The following is a 22,187-nucleotide window of genomic DNA, read 5'->3' as shown; positions in this document are numbered from 1 at the left end:
GTATGTAACAAAGTGACAACGAAGAGTATACTGCGACTATGAAATGACTATAGCTACAACTGACAAGTGGGTCATTTGCATATCAAAAGAAAATTAATGACTTACCGAAATGTTAAATATACAATTACACTTTATACAAATGCAATATCAAATAAAAATATTTACTTTGTAAAAACATAAGCATTACTTCTAAAATATAATTTTCAACTTGATAATTTTGCATTTAATATCCAAAGATTTTCTTGGAAAATAAAATGTAAGATAAAATGTGAGAAATATGACAATAATAAAAACAATATTTTTTTCTTCGAAGAAACAATATTTAACAAGTTTATTTAAATGTGTAAATACATTGTAATTGGTGTTAATTAAACCTGGCTTGATAGAAAATGTAGATGGGATATTTCTGTTTATCTGGTAGTCTATATGCCGTGGCATGAAGAGTTTCCTTGTATTAATATAATTCCAAATTTACAGTTTAATTAATACATAAGTTAAACGATAACCAAATATCGCTTTCCAGCAAATGAAGTGCATTTTGGTTATCATCATATCTGCAACATGTTTCCAAGTTGATGGCTATACGTGTGCCTGTCATTCAGCACCTGAAACTCACAGTAAACGTCACAAAGTGCACTGGGTTGTGAAATCATAGGGAGAGAACCTCATAGCACCCCTTATACTATTTATATAGTTATATTTATTGTTCTCTACAATTTTGCAATCAGGAAGAATATGATTTGATAAAAGAAATAAATCAAAAAATTCAAAAATTGCACTGAGCACTGGGATGTGGAATCATGGGTAGGAGGTGCTTCCTTATATCAGCCAAACCATGAGGAAAAAGTACCGCTTAGGCCCAAAGACTAACAAATTAATACTTTTGAATATGAATTTTCTTTCAAAGTTGTAAAATACTGAAGAATCTTTTAAAACCAAAGCTGGAGAGAAATACACTTCTCATTAGTTACAAAAAACACAATTTATGTCATGTATCCGTGATATTGTGACAAATAGCCTGTTCTTTGAAAATTGTCATAACTCGTTCATTTACAGGAATGCAGTACCCCGCAAAGAGGCTTAGGAAGGCTGATGCTTCAGTGCTTGCGTTAGATTTTTTAAGCTGCCATCTGCTATATATTTGAAGATGACCTCTTCAAACTGAAGACCTCATTCACATCAATGTGTCATTCACCTATGATCGAGAAAAGTGAATAGTCAACAATCGTCGTCGATTACCAAGAAATTAAGAGGGACCACATTTTCAGACAAAGTGAAGGGAAATGTGGCATGAATGCCACAAGTGAGGTAAATGGACAAATCGTTAAGAAGATGGCAGCAACTCCTAACTGAGGGCGATATTCAGAGGGAAGCAGAAGAAGAAATATTCCTTTTACAGCATGCCCTGGATGTTTTCCTCCCTATTAGCAACCTTGTTGGAAAGTGACATGCCAGCAACAACCTTAGAGATGTCCCCTGAAGCAATGACTCAAACAGCGGAACAGGCATTGCGGTACTGTGCTGGTTGTGTACCATATACATTTAATATAAAAAATACAATAAAATGAAAAGCAGTAAAGTTGAGGCTCAATAAGTAAAATTTTATCTTCGTGGTCTCAGGTTGAAAGCTCAGCTGCAGATGCATTTCTGGATAATTCGAATGAGTGGATTGAAATAAAATTTAGAGGTGGCAAGACAGTGTATTTACTTTTTTTAAACTCATACAAGAAACTGTGAGGTGAATGGTATACTGTTACGTGAATGGCCTTTATACTCCTCCGTGGTAAGCTTTGCACGCATAGCTACATAGCCAGTCATGTCATGAATATTCATGTGGTCTATTGGTCTTGTTTGTAATTTTGGAAGGTTAAATGTTAAATAATAGGTATCACAGTCTAATTAAGGAAGATATGGGTTTATTAAATCAATATTATCATTGAGTTAAATGGATACAACATATCTACATATGTTTAGGGTGATATTGTTGTTTTTGGTTAGTAAATAGGTTAAAGAGATGATTGAATTGAATTGAATTGATTGTCCACAATCGAAAATTCGACTTACACAGGTCGCAAACGAAAAAAGAAAAAAATAGTATGAGTATCAATATACTGCGATACATATACAGTAATACAAACATATATACAGCACGTCCTAAATAATAAACTTATCGTCTCACTCGCGAATTAGATATATGGATAGAATTAGGCACAAATTTATGAGTATCTGTAGCAGGCCCTAAGTGTACGTGGTGGGCATTAACGCACTCCAGAGAGGTGGTAAATGTAGTGCCCAAACAAGGGGTGTGTTGGGTCTTGCATGATTTGTTTCACTTTAAGGCAGACCATCTCATAGCTTGCGACGGAAATCTATAATCAGCTCCTTAGGTTTGGTCACATTAAGTTGTAACAAATGATCATCGCACCCCTGGACAAACCTTGCAATCGTGGTGGCGTATGAGTCAATGTCATCTGACAGGTAACCATGCAGTAATGACAGTATCATCCTCATATTTAATGAAGCTACAATCACTGGTCATACTCTGACAGTCGCTGATATACAGGGAAAAACCAGGGGGAGAGGACACAGCCCTGAGGCGCACCTGCACTTTAAATCATTTCCCCTGAGTAGACATCACCTATCTTCACCCTCTGAAGTCATGAATCCATAGGGTAATTCGGGGAGATACACCGTATGTGATTAATTTAGCTGTAAGTAAGTGTGGGACATTTGTGTTGAATGCACTAGAGAAGTTTAGATCTTACATACTGTCTATCTTTATCTAAATGAGAGTAAAGTTTTTGCAGATATGTCAACACCGCATCATCAACTTGAAAGTTTGTGTGACCTCTGACCCGGGGGTCACCGAATTCTGTCTGTATCCAGTCAGCATTTGCATTGTTTTCCATGCACCAGCAGAATTATTTTCAGCAAAGTTTCTTTCTAATTTGTCTTTTTATGTTTGTTGACATACTTCGACTTAACGTTTGATGCACTTCTGTACCTCTTTTACTCTTGTTTTGTTACCTTCCATCAGGGCTTTTTCCTTTTCGTTGAGTAAATCTTTAAGTTCTTTGTGACCCACGGCTTATTATTCGGATAGATTTTGTATGTCTGAAAAGGGATGATTGTTTTGACAAAGAAGTTAACATAGCTAGTGACAATGTCCGTCGCCTCGTCAAGTGAATTAGCTGATGAGAACAATAGATCCCAGTCGGTGGTATCCATGGTGGATCGCAGCTCATCTGTTGCTGTCTCCGTCCAAGTGTACCGTAGCTTGGTTACCGGCCGACTTCTTTTCAGCTTCTTGTACTTCACATGTTGTATTTTACTACTGAGTTGTTTATATACCAGAGTGAGACGTACAATTAAGAAATGGATTAGTTCTTTTTAAAATCAGCCAATTAACAATAAAACATAAAATGCTTGTGCGCAGGTTTTTCTTGTTTCCACCCGTATCCTGGCTGGAGTCTCTAGTTCACTTGGTAACGATTCCCAGGTTAGTAACGCTACCACTGGGGCCTTGATGTGCTGCTGTAAGGCTGAAGGTACTTGACGTTTGGCTATGCAATGAAGCTCAGAAAGCAACAATTAAATCACTTGAATCTGTAATGATTTTTAAATTGATACTAAAGTCCCTTTGGAGTGGACATGGTGAAAATAAATCAGTGCGAAATTGTGACAAGTCATTAGCTTGAGATAAATATTATATAAATCAGAAGCATAAGGCAAATAATCATGACATATGATCAAATTTATGGCTCACTTGCACGACTTATGGACCAAAATACTATAGCGACTGTCTAAAGGCCCAAGCTAAAGTATTCAGAAAACAGAAGGCTATTTATTTGGCTAATTTATCTAGGTCTGGTGCTATAGCTACGTATACACTTGAGTCTTGACTACGGGGCCAAGCGGTAACACATTCTCTCGATTGAGACTTTCCTGGAATAATTGAGAATAATTCCCGGTAAAAATTACCAAAAATTCAGAAGTACGGATGAATTGCTGTAACAACTTAAATGTTAGAGTTAACGTTAGTCCTTGACCTACCACAGTACAGCACTACCACTGGCAGCACAGTGTATCATTGCATCGTGAAACCGATTCCTACATAAAGTAGGCTATACTGGTTTCGCCGTTATTACCAACAAATGGCGCCAAACCTTTACCAATCGTGAAATTACCATGGTAACGGCCCACGCAATTATAAATTTTGACATCAGACTTTTCAGTTTTCTCAAAATTGGCAGTAAGTGCCACAACTGTATGATACAATTTTGGAGAGCTAAGTGATGGATGTACACGAGAAAACAATCACAAATCGCCAAAACGATGATCAAATCGACTAAAAAGTCATTTTTTCTAGCATAAATTCCCTAATATTCCGTACAATATACGAGGAACACAATGGAGACTTGTTTTGCATAACTTACCGGGAAACAATCGGCCGAATCTCGGGTATTCACGAAGGAAAAGGTAACTGTTTTTTCTTCAACATTTCATCTCCTTCGGCCTTGACAACACAAAGAATAACTACTGCGCATGCGGTAAGAACAAGGGAAAGCTCCATGAGTAATCGGCTATATACGGGCAAATAATAGAGGGCGTTGGAACGATTCGCCTGAGTCAGACGCGAGTTCCTGGTTGCAGGAGGAACTAAAATACATACATAAATTATCTTGCATTACTATAGTTCTCCGACAATGAACCTCATCAGAAGCAGCAGAACAAGACCGTGGCCAGCTCTCCCTCCTCTTCACACAGAGCAAGATGACATGGTGTCATTCCACGGAATGATATCGATGCCGTGGTGACGATAAGAGAGCGGAGTCTTCCGTTTCTCCTTGGTCACCTTGGTCACCGTTTATCAAAAGATGATGACAATTTACATGAAAGTTGTTAATCCTTTCAGGAATGGGTTCGTCTTCTGGTGACCAGATAAGACATCTTCGGCCTCTTATGTACACGTAGATTACTTTTGCAAGTTTCAGCAATGGTTTTCCTATGGTAGAAAATCACCAATAATATACATTTAAGTTTAAGGAGTGAGTGGAACTATTGATCGGTATGCCCAAAACCACCCCTTCAAAAGAAACATGATCATGCATCAAGAACTACAAGAATGAAATGTGAATAATCGCAATCTTAATTATGAGTCATCTAACTTATGGATCTCGTCGTTGATATAGCATGGTAGAAGATTTACAACCCTCAGCTTAAGTTGTTGCAATATGTAACATTTTGCTACTTAACCTAACAACAGATCTACAAATGAATTAAGAAGAAGCACTCATACAAAGGAGAGACAATCCATTGACTAACTTGATACGTTTTCTATTCTTAATTCTAACCACGTGTAGTCACTCCTGTATATTTTGGTTGGTATTTGTAATGGTCACCATAGAAGATTCTACATTTTGGTCATTGCAGCTCTTCAATTAACTCACCGAAAGTAACGCCGAGGACACCGATATTGAGAAAAATCAATATAAATGTCATCGTTTCTTTCACAAACAGGGAATCTGTTTCATAAGCCGGTACAGCAACCATTAACATGTTGAGGAAGATTGCCAACAAAGATGCAAGCTGTAGAAGGTTTGTAAAACATAAATAAATAAATAATGGATGGATTGATGGGTGCAGAATGTCATCATAGCTCAGGCAATGGACTTAAAACTAAGGATTGCAGGGCTCGAGTCCAGGCCAGATATTACATTTTGTTCTTTTTGCGAGGCACTTTATCTCCATTATCTCTCCACATTGGTGTTTAAATGGCGATGAACGAGGTTGCGCCGGTTTGCGGCTGCACTCTATGGGAAGTCCCCCAGCGGATACGTAAATGTATCGCACTGCAGTGCCCCGGTGGCCACTTCTTGGATTTTACATGCTTTTAGTGTGACAAGTTACCAATGACCATGGTTAACCGTAGCAAAGTCGTTTGACAAGGCATTGCCCTAATTCAAGACTGTAAACCTTGAGTTTTTGCCCTAAGACAAGACTGTCAACCTTGAGTTTTAACTTTGGAACTCTAACTTTATGATATCTGAAATCATTGAACAAGTTTGCAATCTGTCTATAGCTTTCATATACAATGAAATAGTATTATAGCTAAACAATGACATTACTTTAATGAAAATAAGTTATGAATGTTATAAAATGGAATATTTCAATTTGTTTCTCATGTTTATTACAAGAAACAAATATATAAATACCTCCTTCATGAGAAATAGCATTTAAGTTCAGAATGACTTATAACTAACTTATATAGGTACATGAAAAATTCACAAGTTGAAATTGATATCAATGTGTACCTGGAGTTGTTGCTCAAACTTATCCTTCATCGGTGTAAATGATGCATGAAGAGTAAGGAAGATAACGGCGAGGAAAATCGTGATGAAGATTGAAAGAGAGCTGCCCCATCCGAACAGAATGACAATGCAAGTCTGTGAAACTTTTCTTGTAATTTCTACAATTTCCCAGTACCAAAACTGATCTTTGTAGTTCTCGTTGAGAAATCGTAACCATTTTGGATGCAATAATGGTGACCTTGTAGAATCTACACCACTTGAATCTTTACGATATTTCCACAAAAGATAAAATAATAATCCAGGAAAAGCTACAATGTATAGCGAAAATACGTAAGCAGCAATTTCGAATTTGCGATGGGTGTTTGTGTTACAATTGATGGAAAGGTCAGATCTCAGGAGGCTAACGTTGTGCAACATAGTTTCGTCTAATGTAAACGTCTGGCATGCTGGTCTGTACAATGTAATAATAGAATTACACGTAGAGGGATACGTGATAAACAAGCCCAAAAGAGTTGCAAATAGCAATGTATCTTGTTTGATGATAACAACTTGACGCAATCCTTGTGAACGAGAATTCGAAGAGTCCCCTTGGAAAAACTTTGCACGTACTATTCTTAAGCAAACCGCCATAGCTGGGACTAATGCAACACTAACAGTCACAGTAATTCCTATGAGAAACTCGGAATATGCATTTAAAGATACACTTGGAACTAAGCAGCTGGGTTTTATGAAAATGGTAGATATGTTAAACTGCAAGATATTTAACCAATCAGACAGCTGTTTGAAAACCTCAGGCCAATAAAGGACGTCTAACGAGTCCCAAAATTCTCCCATCACTTGATAGAAACCAAGAACTATTTTCCCTCTTGCAAGTGCAACGTCAATAATTGAACGAGCTTCCTCGTGTCGTTTACGTCTGTACGTGTAGACTACGTAAAAGCAAAAGCCGGCAAGTAGGAGCAAACCTACTGCCACTTCTAAAAGGAACACCCATGTCTGAGGACATTCATGGCAAAAGTTCAGGACCTGGAAGTACTTCTCAGCGCATTCCGTACACATAAATCCTGTGTAGCCTCTATGACAATTCCCTTCAACGGTGTCGTTCTTGTTATCACATTTAAATGTTTGGCGACATGGGTGTACATAAGCGAGAGAACCGGAAAAGGACGCTGTGGTTTCATCATAAGAATCATCAAATTTCTGTAGATTTTCAATGTACAACCTGTACTCTGTAATGTTTGATAAAGTCCAGTCCCAGTAGAATCCAGGTTCTATAGTAACAAAGTCGTTTTCACATCTCAGTCCTGCTTGTGGACAGAGTTCACAACTACCGAATCGATCTCTTCGAAAGTAGTTATCCATACAGAAACATGCTCGATACCCAGCGTGTCGACTCTTGTTGGTACCCTCCGGGCAAACCGTACAATTGAGAGGGCTGACGCCTCCTCCTTTGGTAACGAATGTTCCATTGTTACAGTTGTTGCAAGCGATAACGTTCGGTAACCGTTGAAATTGGCCGACTTCGTCCTGGTAGAAACCACCTGAGAGAAGAAACGTCCTTCGAGTGAAGTCTTAAGTATGTGAATCTAACATCTATGTAAGTGATATTATTTCAAATGAAAATGACAGCAATTGTTTTCAAAAGCTAATAAAAAGCGTAGTTAATAAGAAGCGTAAGGAGCTAGCTTGGTAGACGAGGAGAGGAGAAGTAGCGATAAATGACTGCATGAAATTAATAATCCACCAATTACAATAACTACATGGTTTGAAATTTACGCACCACGTGGACACGGTATACAACCGTCACGGCCTTGCAGGTTTGTATAACTTCCCTGAGCACAAGCCACGCATGTATAGCGACGAAGAAATCTAGGTTCAGCTTGTGTGCAGTTAAAACCTCTCTGCAACAGACTGTCCCTTTGATCGGAGTCTATTACTTTAATCGTTGTCTGAAAAGTGTTTTCTACACAATCACTGTAAAAGAAAAAACCCAAAGCGTGGTCCTGTTTGTTATGCTATTGTAGTAAAACATTTAGGATAAACTATAAATTGAATACCTATAGAACACAGAACAGTCAGGTGTATGAAGTCGATAATTAAAGCTATCAAACCTGCTGGTACTTTTGAGCATCTGCAGGTTTTAACCACATCCTCATAGCACATTTTATGAAAAAGAAACATCATTAAGATTTGTTTTTCTTTAAATTTGTAATATTATGTGAGTACATGTGGCAAAAACAAATTGAAGTTTGATACCACGGCAAACTGATTTTTTTTTTGTATTTCCTCATATAATCACTTATTTATACATTGGAAGAAAATACATTGTCAACTAAGCAAAACATTCAAAATGTTTCATATTTGAAAAAAAAGAAAAGCAACACAAAAATTACACGTCACACACAACAATTCAATAACTTACATAGTTATGTTGTAGGGCGCGGTGGGAATATAAAGCCCATTACATGTGAGTATGCTTAAATTAAAAGAGAAACAAGATGAAAATCAGTTCATGTTAATTTAAAAAATATTGATTCATTTTCATTAGATATTTATTTTTGCCAACTTAATGCAAGTTGTACTCATGTTGGTAACGTTATGATACTATGCGAACCTATGTCCACCATTAATTCAATAATAAAAGTTATAATAATAAAAGTTACAATAATAATCATAAAAACTATAATAATAATAACAATACTACTACTGCTACTACTACTACTACTACTTCTACTACTACTAAAACTAATAATAATAATAATAATAATAATAATAATAATAATAATAATAATAATAATAAAAATAATAATAATAAGAATAATAATAATAATAATAAAAATACTAATAATAATAGGAATAATAATAATTATAATTATAATTATAATTATAATTATAATTATAATTATGATTATGATTATAATTATAATTATAATTATGATTATAATTATAATTATAATTATAATTATAATTATAATTATAATTATAATTATAATTATAATTATAATTATAATTATAATTATAATTATTATTATTATTATAATAATAATAATAATAATAATAATAATAATAACAACAATAATAATAATAATAATAATAATAATAATTATTATAATTGTAATTATAATAATAATAATAATAATAATAATAATAATAATAATAATAATAATAATAATAATTATAATAATAATAATAATAATAAAATAAAAAAGTCAATTGTTACCTGTTTGTGATAAATACAGTGTAAAAATCTATAAAAGAAGCTGTATTAAAGAAACCACGCACACCTCACTTCTGTGAATATGTTGTTATGAATTCTTGTAATTGCAATATAATTAATTACGGAATATTCACATGCAGCGCAACTCACATTTCACCATTTTCTTGAATTCCTTTGAGAAATTCAACAGAGAGATGTTGGACAGGATTTCTCTGAGCTTCGCTTCAAGGGGTTTGAGCAAAATAAAAGTCGATTTATCGATACATTGACAATAATGGTAACAATGATAACGATGATTATGATTATAATGATGAAATTGATCATATCGATAATAATCATAAGAATAATAATAATCATCATAACAATAATCATAAAAATGATAATTATCATCATAAAAATAATCATAAAAATGATAATTATCATCATAAAAATAATCATAATAATAAGTACTTTAGGTCAGAACTATAAAGAGCTAAGATATCGTATTACATATACCAATTGGATGTCAAGCTTAGAAGTAGCAATTTGGTTTTTGTTTTAAGGTCAGCCACTCAAAAATCAGGACGGTCACTGAACTACCAATTTAATCTATCCATTAATGAACAATTAGATCATCAAGCATCGAAACCAATCAATCGATCAGTAAAACTACTACGAAGGCAGCAATAAACAGTTGGATGAACTATAGCATCAACTGCAATCTACGAAGATAGTTCTGTCAATTGATCAATACTCCATTCAAATCAAACCATTGACGAAATTTCCCTCACAAACCAGGGAAAAGTAACTAACTGCAATAGACCGACTCATGAAGCAGCCAACTAATCAACCCATCACACAAAGCAACCAGATCCACTCACCGAACAACAAGAACCAAAAAAAGAAAATAAGAATAATAGTCGAACACCAGCAAACAACTTTACAAAACAACAACAAAGAGCAAAAACCATCAGCTGACCTTTCCACTAGTAAAACTATCAAACCATGAAATCTAGTGTTTTCATTTCTGGAAACTGAGATTCTTGCACCAGTCCACAGGTTAACAGGTCAATTAAATTCCAGTTATTAAAAGTATAAATTATCTATAGTTCAAAAAAGGCAATTAACTTCATTGTTTGGTGGCAAATCTACCAGCAAGAGGTCTTGTCGAATTGGCAGACTCAAGCACTGGCAAATACGCAAACTTAGATTATGTTTGTTCTAATAATGACATCTTATGAAAAAATCACATTGATCGTTATCAAATTCACTTGATTCCGACTAATCTACAAATATATACTCACATAAGCTTAGTAGGATTGTACTGGGAGTTCGACAGGTATAAACTTTTGGTTAAATTCGCTATTTGATTTCGGAAAATGTACCTTGATGAAATGGTTAAAAGGTTAAAAAAGCATTATTAGGTTGTGAGTTTAAGTACAATAGAGTCCAATAAATAAAATTACTTTTTTTATTGTACAGTTTACAGAAGATTCGATATTGTGACACTATGTGTGCAATTTTGCTTTTTTATAGTTTGAAGTTTCATGGTGTACATGAACAACAAGTTATTTGACTTTGTGAATTTCACGTCGAGCTACAGCAAAGATATCGGTGCTGAGAATGAAATTACTCACAGAGTGTCAACGGACGTTAACGACAGCATCCCTTCCGGAATTTCGAACAAACTGTTACCGTCCAAATATCTTTGTTTTATTAAGAAAAGAAAAATTTCCATGAGATATGTTGACGATGATTAATGTGACACTAAGGTGATTGTTGTTTATCTGAAAGCATCCCCGTACCAGACATAAAATGCCTAGAGCACGTAATGTTCATGATGTTAGGAGAGGGGGATGTTTCACCCTAAGAAAAAGTCCCTAAATCTTTCTCGGTACTTAATAAATTGCGATCAGTGCCCAACTTGATGTGTAAATCCAAATTAGGTTTAAAACGAAGTTTATAAAGCCATTTGTGAACAAGACATCCTTAGTCAATAGCAATTATTACAAAGATACCAAGATGACAATTACGTAATACAATCATGTGCTGGTTTTGGTATTGACACAACTCCATCATTGGAAACGGTTAAAGAATAGTGCCTTATGCAATTCCATCTAGCCAAACGATGCGGACATATCACTTACAGTTGTCGGAGCTTCCGCAAGTGACTGAATACAGTCGGTGGAATATATTCAAGTTGATTATCGCTCAGTGTAAGTCTCATCATGAAGTGGTTGGTGTATTCAGATGAAAACAGTTCTTCGGGAATCGTAATTAATCGATTTCTTGAAAGATCCCTGTAAAGAAAACAGAAGAAAAAATAGTCAGCAACAATTAAATAGAGAGGTAGTTGCAGTCAATGATATGAAGTTTCTGGCTTTCTCTGTACTCTTTCCATGAATACTGTCCTGTCGATTAAATCATAGTTGTCCACAACAATCGGTCAGAATATCAGTCATTATAGCAATATAGGATTAACAATTCTTGTAGGGAATATGGCACGCTTTTCAGGTAATCTTCCTGTACGGTCAGGTTTCAGTAAATCAGCGAAGTGATAATACATGCAAAATAAGCTAGACTAGGTTCATCGAACAATTAGGAACATATCGAACACCTAGGTTGTGGCCGGTGCTGCTAGGCGGTGCTCATTGAAGCAATGATGCTCAGTAATCGGTAGGTTCGAGACCCGGGCCGGGTCACAGTTATGTCGATTTTGCATCCAAGACCAATCTACGGTATTCCCATCTGAAGTGACGTTCTTAATTGGAAAGATTCTAGATTTGAGTTGAAACTGTTGAATTGGAAGCCAACCGAAGTGTAAGTTGTAATCCATAAGCCCTTGCTGGTTTCTCCAACTGCTGATTCTTGTTTTGTTGTAAGAAGGTTTGGTACATCTTGGCTAAGTGTTGACGAGAGCTGTGAATGCAGTTTCGCTTCACAAGCGTACATCACTAGTGAAAAATTTACGATATTAATGGAATGATCATTTGATTTTCAGCTTCCCTCTATTTATTTTGAACCTCATGGAATCAACTCGGTGCGTGTTAGTAAATTTTTAACGTTTTCGCAAACAAATGGTACACGGTATGCGGTATGACACTACATAGAGGCCTATTCGCGAATTCCTGCTTGCAGGAGGATCTAAAATACATAAATACATAAATAAATACATATTAAAGAATTCTATAATCGCGAAAGAGAGATCTTCTTGGCCGCGCAGTCCAAATATTTTTCGATAGATATTATATATCGATTCATGTATTAGATAATTGATTGCATCGTATAAGAGTTTGACATGATAGGACTGCAAAAGAGTATTATATCTTAGTACTGAGGGCTCTCGCGCACACATTAAAAACAGTCTGCGGAATGTAGAGAGCGTAGATCTTCTTAGACATGATGCAGCAGTAGAATAAATATACTTACAGGTCACGGATTATCGAAGTACTGTTGAAAAGTTTGGCTGGTAAGGAAGTAAGACTCGTATTGGACAGTACTCTGAAAATAGAGGATTAAGTTAAGTTAAAGTCCTATACCACCTGAAGTTTTTTTTTCAATATTCTCGCTAGCAAAGAATCGGCTCGGGACTGTTATGTTCAAGTTACCAATCAGAGATATTGAGAGAAAATAAACACTATTGCACTTTAAATATATCTGGTTGAGATCAACACAAAATAATAAACCTTTTCTTTTGGCACCTTACATTGAGATTTCAGCTTTTGTACAGCTTGTGAAGCATTTAGTCTCTTCTGCCCCTCAAGAAAACTTAAAAGAGTGCTTCCGTATCCATGTGTAATATCATGTAATTGTGCGATATCATTTTCCTTATTCTACCTGATCGTACGAATTTGCAATAATTCCATTATGCTAGCATAGAACATAGTTGGTATTGAAATGATTACTATAATAACACGTTATATAGCTGTGGCTATTATAACAAGTCTTACAAACTATGAATCCACGTCAGGTGCTTGAATGTTGAATCGTCAAGCTGTATTAAAGGGTTATTCCTGAAAGTTCTAACCAGCAGAAAGAAAAAGAGAAATGTTCAACTTACTGTTGTAATCTGAAATTATTAATACTCTTTTTTGAAATAAAATGCACGAACAAACAAACAAGACAAGAAAAACAAAATCAAAGTAAGGAAGAGTATTTGTTCTTTTTACTACTACGTTATGCCGTAAATCGCAACTTTCAACTTCGCACTTTAGTGTTAACATCCTAAATTTGCCCCAAATATTGGGATCTGGCTGTATAATACTATAGCAGTATGGTTACAGTTACCCTGCATCGTGACTTTAATTTGACACTTAGCGAGACTTTTCACAGGTAAAGGAAATAGGATAATGTGTATGTTACTGTTGCAAAATTTCATGAAAACAAAATCAATTTATTAGTTTGGTGGAACACTTTTTTGTGCGCAAATTCTTGTCTAAACAAACTCTCCAATTGAAGTGATTAAAATGAGAATAAGAGAATAAATCTATCATCTAAATTAATTGGAACCATGTCTAAATATAGCATTGTGTTGGTGAAGGTCAACACAATGCAATTACATTTATGTTAACACTTACATAGAAATCTACAAACTTACATGTAAAACAACCCAATTTGGGAATGAAACATTTCGCCATCGATGTAGGTAATGTTATTATCTGATAATTTTCTGTAAAAAGATAAATAAATTACAGAAACGATGTTATAACGTAGGAAGAAGAATAATAAACGTAAAATATGGTAAAGATGACAATGGCGATGACGATTGTAATGATCATTGTTATTAAATATATTAATATTTTTATCGTCGGCAATGAAAATAAAACATGTTGATAACACATTTAGTTTCACTTACACACTCGTTAGTTTAGTGCAGCCTCTGAAAAGGCCTGTTGGGACGTTTCCCAGCATATCGCATCCGGTCATTGCCCTGTGCATAAGAAAATTTAATAATTGAATGTGCTACATATTGTACCAATTAAATATCTTTAAAGGTGTTCTCTTTTACGGAATAAGTGCCAGGGCAACCGAATCTATCTACCTTTCAGCACACCATTATCGCTACTACATCATGAGCAAAAACTTATTGCACTCTTTTACTCAGCAATGCACGTTATCTCTTAAGGAATTTTCGTTTGAATTGTTTTATTTTTATTTTGCATTAGTAGGTAACAATGTAGGAGAACTTCATAAAATATTTACACTTACTAATTTGGAGTATTCAATCCTATACCATCTAATGCCACCCATGTACATCTAACACCTCCACGAATATTACTGACAAGATGCAACTGCAAATCTGACTGCATGCTAACTTTACTAACGTAATTGTCCACAAAGTCCACGAATGAAAAAAAAACTCGTTCATACTAAAGTTAGTAGCTTCATTAATTAATATTTAGATAGAACAGGTAAAAATATAACTTGTATCATATATTTGCTTATATGGTATGTATTTGCTCGTATAGTTTGTTATTTTAAAACACTATAGAAGTAACAACCACTTACATATGATCAGCTCTAATAGTATCATGTTAGTTATAGTTTTTTTTTTAACATACTATTGAAGTAACAACCACTTACATATGATTGTATATAATATTATCATGTTAGTAATAGTTTGTTCTTTTAACAGACTATAGAAGTAACAACCACTTACATATGTTCTGCTATAGTATTATCATGTTAGTAATAGTTTGTTATTTTAACAGACTATAGAAGTAACAACCACTTACATATGATCAGCTCTTATATTTGTTATAGTTTGCTATTTTAACATACTACTGAAGTAACAACCACTTACATGTGATCGGATATAATATTATCACGTTAGTAATAGTTTGTTCTTTTAACAGACTATAGAAGTAACAACCACTTACATATGATCTGCTATAGATGTATCATGTTAGTTATAGTTTGTTATTTTAACAGACTATTGAAGTAACAACCACTTACATATGATCAGCTATAATATTATCATGTTAGTAATATTTTGTTCTTTTAACAGACTAGAGAATTAAGTAACAACCACTTACATATGATCACCTATAGTAGTATCATGTTAGTTATTATTTTAACATACAATAGAAGTAACAACCACTTGCATATGATCAGCTATAGTAGTGTCATGTTAGCTACAGTCTGTTATTTTAACATACTATTGAAGTAGCAACCACTTACAGTTTCTGCAAACTCTCGCAAACTTGATTCAAGGCCCCCTCATCAATGTGACGAAGATTTCGATTCGAGCTCAGTCTCCTATTTAGTAATAAAATATTTTGTAGGATGGATAAAAACAATAATGATATGAACTATGGGGTAATTAAAATTACAAAAAAGATTAAATTTTTAAGTCCAATACAACAGTGTGAAGAATATATCGTCAACTCCGTTGCAATACAGTCCAGTGCATTTACTCAAAGTTAGTCATTTATTTTTCAGTAACAATAAAAGGGGTACGCCAGATTCCTTTTTAAGTATCTTGTTGTATGCGACATAGTGCACGAGTGAAACTCCTTTACAAAATAGGTGTTCATATTCACTGAATGTTTTTTTTTCTTCAGATTTTTAAAGCTGACATCTTCCTAGCCACAATCTCTCCAGATGGATGTACTGTCGGGAAAACAAAATATCATCTTGCGAAGGTATATCGCTATTGATTTATATGACATATCAGCTGGGTGAAAAGTCCTAATTCTATTATAATAACGATGTTAAAACCTTACTGCACCAAACGGCCGAATAAAAAAAGAGTTTCTGTTGAAGCAACTTAATGTAGGAACAATTGTGGCCGAAATGCAAGCATTCCTTTTCAATGAACATTCAGCTTGGGGAAACAGACCATCAAATAAGAAACGTTTACTTTACTTGTCACTGTCTCCTAACATCAAGAGTCTCAATAGGTTTATGCCTTTATGCGTTTAAGAGACCTTACACCATGGACTGCAGTAAAACCTTAGCAGAACGACGTCATTTCCATTCTTCTGGGTCAAAGTAACCCCGGTTTCAATGTACTTACATTATACGTTAGGTGACGTGACCGTGACGTCACAAAATTCTCAGATGATCAGGCAAGACGCGAGATTCGCAGAGTTTATTCTTTGTCTGAAAAACCCTTAAGCAATAACTCAAAGTATGCATGAATACCAATCATCATATGGAAAAAAATTGCGTAACGTATTAAAAAATGACTGATAACGATACGAAAAAGAAAAAGAATTATCTGTATCGCTACTTCTTTGATACGTTATATAATAGATGCAATACTATAGGATACTGTTTCATTTTCCCCATATACGTACAAATCTTTCAGTCGTGGAAGAAAACCCAAGCTGTGTTGATTAATCCGATAGAAAAGATTGTTTCGTAAATCGCTGCGAAAGAAGATCATCAAAAAAGAAAAAGAAGTAGAAAAACAAAGACGAGGCAATACATAAAAGGATTAAGCATAATTTGTTATAGTATTTAAAGTATGGCCAGTCATTGCGATGTGAAAAAAAGGTATGTCTCAAGAATTTAACAACTGTCTCGAGAGAGAACAAAAAACTGTTTGGTATTTTAGCACTTGAACGGCTTAATAAATACAAAATAAAACAATGCGACATTACAATATATAGGAATGAATACATTAAACGACATTGAGTTTAGCGATGGCACTTATAAAAATGTCAAAAAGTACTTACAGGAGAATTAATTTGGAACAATTTCGTGTAATATAATCTGGCAGGAAGGCAATGCGATTAGTTTGTAAGTTCCTGAATAATAAAAACGAAGAAGACACGACAAAAGAACAACAACTGTTGCAATTTGTCATAAATGAAGCGGTACAGATACTCAGCACTATTACATGATACAAAAATGAAATCGAAACTTGCTTGAGTAACTGTCACAACCACGTTTCTATGATGAACATTGCAGTTTTTAGTCACATGTGAAGGAACACGATCCTAAAACGTGTGACGAAACGTCTACGATGCTTTCATCCAAGTGTATATATATATATATATATATATATATAAATATATATATATATATATATATATATATATTTATACAACACCTAATTATATTCCTGCCATTTGATTAGTCAATTGCTCGTTGATTATATGCGAAATCCGCTCTATTGCACTCTATGAAATAAAACCATGTGTTATACTTTTTTGATAGCACTTTTTTCAATGGTAAGAGAGCAGAGAAACCTGTCTGTTCAAAACAATCTGTTGCATGGGTGCATTTTACATCAAATTACATCCAATTTTGAAGGTGTTGTTTAAAACAAATAATTAATGGTTTCCATTCCTGCAATAGTACAAATATTTCATTCGTTGAAAGATGAAGTTGTTCCATTCAACGAGGCGCAGCGGAGTTCCATCCCATCTTCAACATTCCATCTTTCAACTCATGAAATATTTGCACTATTGCACTCATAACCATTCATTATTTGTATAATATAAATATGCTTTAACTTTTAAATAGTTTGATAAATTGGCGACTGGCAACAACTGACCTAGATCAGATTATACCAGTTCACTAAGTGGTGACCCAAAAAGTGTTATTCTTTCTACACAATCTTCATATTAAAGGTGTAACTCACACTTCCTCAAGATGTTCACATTGGCTGAAAATCAGTTCACCACTTTCCAGAAGGTTCTTGTTAGCAATTCTAAAGAAATATAAAAGAAGACCGTTGGCGACATGTGTATAATGAACTTTTAAATTGTAGATTCAGATGTTTTGTAGCAGTTTTGTTTATTCTGAAAGGTTTACAAACTTAGTTCTGGTAGTCTTAAACTACAACAAAGTGTAAATGTTTCCAATTTAAGTTGTTATCACTATGAAATGCATTAACGGTATTTCAGATGCAGTTTTTACAATTATTGCCTGTTTTGAATTAAAGTTAAGTATGTTTTATTTGTAGTAAAATTCAAATATGCTCGTACATATATAAATTTGACAGACAGAACTTTTTTAAACGACTAATTCCTCCAAGGTTTGAGGTGCATTTTAAATCATCTAAGGCATAGACTTACTGAGTACAATTGAAGATGGTTAAGTATATCCCACGCATTATTAACAAACGTTGACTTACAATTTTTTCATACTTGTTGGTGGAATAAATGGTTCTGACACGGAGTTCATTCCGATTGTGCTGTCAAACAATTGAAACCAACCATTAATTAGTTGAAATATTTTCTTTGTTAATTTGAAAAAGATATCCCCATCACAGTGTTTTTGTGTATTCTAGAGGTTCTAAGTAAACCTATAACGGGAATATGAATCTCCGATGGAGATGAAGACCCGACAAAGAAAGAGAAAGAGAAAGTGGTCATGGGTCACATTGTTGTCGAGCATTGGTCCTTTCGCATTATCTCGTTGATTATGTTCACAATACATCCCAATATCCTCGTTGTCGTTATAAATGAACTAAAATCGTGTTGTAAGCTTGTATTGGGGAGTCACAACCAATCTTACATTATTATAAATTGCGACATAGTATTGCAATATACTTTGTTCCTGGTAAGATTCTCTAAAGATTTTAGGAAGCGTTACATTGCCAAAAGTTACGACTAGGCTTTACCCCCCACTCATAAGTATCTATGGAGGAAAAAACATTCCGCTGTGTTCCATCGGAACCTGAGGTGGACCAAATAAGCATTTAAATCCGACAACACAAAGTATACTCACAGTTTGAACAGTACAGCAAAATATCTAAAATAATCCTTCGGTATACATGAGATTCCATTGTTCTCTAAGTTACTGTGGAAAGAATAGTCAGCGTTTACCTTTAATGCTATAGTGTTACCATGACTTTCTATCGATTCGTTTTGGATATTTCTCCATAACAAAAGGCAGGTGCAAAAGAACAGTAAGAAACACCAAAGAGAAAAATATGCTCAAAGAATTTGTTAAACTGCACTGCATGGAACCTTGACCCAGCAAACATACACCATCGTCCTCCCTACGGTCCTGTGAGAAGGGCAGGGGGTTATATTCATTTATTCCTTCCGTTAAACTTTGTTAGAGTTCACGATTCCTTCAGTTCTTACAAGACATGCGGATAAAATGCAATTTTCCCTTTACCAAAATAACCATATCGATGTCACTGATGAAACTAACTATTAGGTGCTCGAGCTGTCCAAACTCTACTGTGATCATTTCGAAGGTATGCAAATTCTTCGAAGTGGTATTCTTCACACGAACCGCACCCGTGATACGTATCTCTCCTCCACCCACAATCCGATAGACACAAAAAGCAATCTGAAAAAACCAATTAGTTTAGCAAAGATCTCTATGATGGGATATCTGATGGAATATGTATGGCCTATAAGAAAACCGCCGGCCTACAGAGATTCTTTATATGAAACTTAGAAGAAATGATTCATTTTGCAATAAATTAAATACATACATGATGTAAGTGTCATTCGGTATATATGATGGAATTGCTGTTAGATTCCTATTGGAACAATTGACGTTTCGACTCACACATTTGCAAACCTCGCAGACGTTGGAATCTAAGGACAAATTTCAAAGAAGTAAAATTTATTGATAGCAACATTAATCAAGCATCGGTATATTTAATACTGAATTCATTTGGTTGTGTCCATGACTAGACATGTCACACAACACTGTAAATATTAACCAAGATTGGGCTTTCCTCAGAGCGGCACGATTTGCCCTCTAGGCTAAAAGGGAAGCTAATTTCAATATGATCATTTTCAATTTTGTATTTATTATTACATTTGCTGAAGCAACTGTTGTCTCTATAATTTATTAAACATTACGCGTAATTGCTCTAAAATATTACTTTTAAATATTACAAAATTAATCAAAACAGCGAACATATAAAACGAAAGGTTAAATGTATCATCAAAGACTGTCGGCTATTTGAAATAATTCACCCCTCGCCTCATCCCCTTGGATTATTAGTACAACTTGTGGCTGGTTTGAACTGTAATCATAAAAAAAAAATAAGTCTGGTGATTATGAAACGAACGAACTGTATGAGTTTGATCTCAATTTACCAGCAATGCTATTAAACACTGCAAAATAGAGAAACTCAAATGTGCAAGAAGCAAGGTAAATGTAACAGATAAATTGCAACGGAATGATACTCTCTCACTCTCTCTCTCTCTCTTTCTCCGGCTGGGAATTATGCCTTTAATGGTAACAAGGTTGTTCCTCACTTACCCAATAAGCGACAAGGATCATTTCCAGAGGCCACGCAGATGGCGGGGATGGCAACCATTAAAGCATAACATAGTTGCAAGATGTCCATTGTAACGTAAAGAAAAACTCAATTGACTCTCCTTGTAGGTGGCAAGTGATATTAATAATAGTTATTTCATATATTTCTTCATCGCCAAGGTGGACTAGTGTAATACGTGCAGTGATTGACATAACTTACAAATACTTTTATTGATATATTACGTGCATCGTTTCGTGTCAACAAAGAACGTAGCCATAAGAAAATAAACCCAATAATGCAATGAAACCGAAATTAAGGAAATGAGTGGAGTGATATTTGCGCGTTAATGAGGACAATAAGGAGAGTATTTATTATGACAGGTATATGACAGGAATATACAGTTTGCGCATAAAGTTTTATTTTTGTTAATCATATTTTATTTTATCAAGTCTCCGAGAGTAATTTCTGGTTTTATAGCTGCGGTTATATTTAATGATGAAATTTCTTATCATCAGATTTTCACTTTCAGCTTTGCTGAGTGTTACAAATGTCAAGTCCATACAATCCAATCAAATACACATATAATGAAAATAATTAGTTAGGCAAGTGCAACACTGGTAACAAAAATTACGTTGTCATTATATTACAAACGTTGCTGCAAACACTAATTTAACAGCATTGAATCGATAAACCATCAAGTTCACTTACAATTTTGTATATTTTGGATAATTGCGTGCAAAAGAAAAAACATTCTGGCAGGTACCGAAGGCGAGTGCTATATGGTAAGACAAAGAGAAAATGAAACTAAATGAAACCGCCTGAGAGTAAGGGGATGAGACGCTATTATTGCCCATAATGACAGTAGGGCATTAACATGTTGTTAAACTAAGGCACCTCCGATTTTCATGAAATTATGAAGTACATTTTAAAGACTACATTTAACAAACTTTGCCAGTCGATAAAAAATGACATCATATCTTTGCTACAATTTCACTTTGGGTACAAAACACGTCAACTCTAAACTGTTGTTATCTGGAAGTCACTGGGAATGAATAGCAAATTTTACTAGCCTGGGGATGCTGAGAAAACGTTGCTCTTTCATATCATCAGAATAAATCTTCCCACTACAGGCTATCCTTCTTAAAACATTTATATAAGTATAGATAGAATGGTTTAATCACATAAGAAGGTGAAAGGTTTGGCTAATTGGTCGCCGGGTAAAAAGTCCATAGCCAACAATAGTAAAGAGCTTCTTTAATAATATACATTAATAGTCTAGAACGTGTGCAGCCCAGATTGTCGATAGACTCATTTCGAGGTCCCGCATAGTCAACCTTGCTCTAAGGAAGGAAACGGCTACTAACAACGCGTTCATCTAGAAATTTATGTTTTATATATATATTTTTTATTGTTATCGTTTTTTATTTGGTATTGCTTATATGGTTACAACATTCCACTGAATAACGGAAACGCCTCTTTCACGAACTCTGCAAAT

General features: G+C 34.6%; 1 protein-coding gene across 1 annotated transcript; it reads right to left on the bottom strand.

Annotated features, from left to right (window-relative positions):
- Positions 1–982: 982 nt before the first annotated feature.
- Positions 983–20,973, bottom strand: LOC139973968 (uncharacterized). The gene is made up of 21 exons (XM_071980874.1): positions 20,695–20,973; positions 19,913–20,018; positions 19,192–19,263; positions 18,596–18,655; positions 18,101–18,169; positions 17,190–17,261; positions 16,809–16,880; positions 15,688–15,765; positions 14,363–14,437; positions 14,105–14,176; positions 13,458–13,529; positions 12,937–13,008; positions 11,655–11,807; positions 11,145–11,213; positions 10,812–10,892; positions 9,679–9,750; positions 8,734–8,787; positions 8,092–8,285; positions 6,315–7,852; positions 5,451–5,589; positions 983–5,005 (listed from the first exon to the last, which is right to left on the bottom strand). The coding sequence occupies exons 1-21, from the start codon at positions 20,780–20,782 to the stop codon at positions 4,785–4,787; spliced, it is 3,429 nt and encodes a 1,142-aa protein (XP_071836975.1). The 5' UTR covers positions 20,783–20,973; the 3' UTR covers positions 983–4,784.
- Positions 20,974–22,187: the final 1,214 nt, after the last annotated feature.

This window comes from Apostichopus japonicus, chromosome 2 (genome assembly GCF_037975245.1).
Source record: "Apostichopus japonicus isolate 1M-3 chromosome 2, ASM3797524v1, whole genome shotgun sequence".
NCBI classification, from domain to species: domain Eukaryota; kingdom Metazoa; phylum Echinodermata; class Holothuroidea; order Aspidochirotida; family Stichopodidae; genus Apostichopus; species Apostichopus japonicus.
This window is presented reverse-complemented; position numbering and strand designations above follow the sequence as displayed.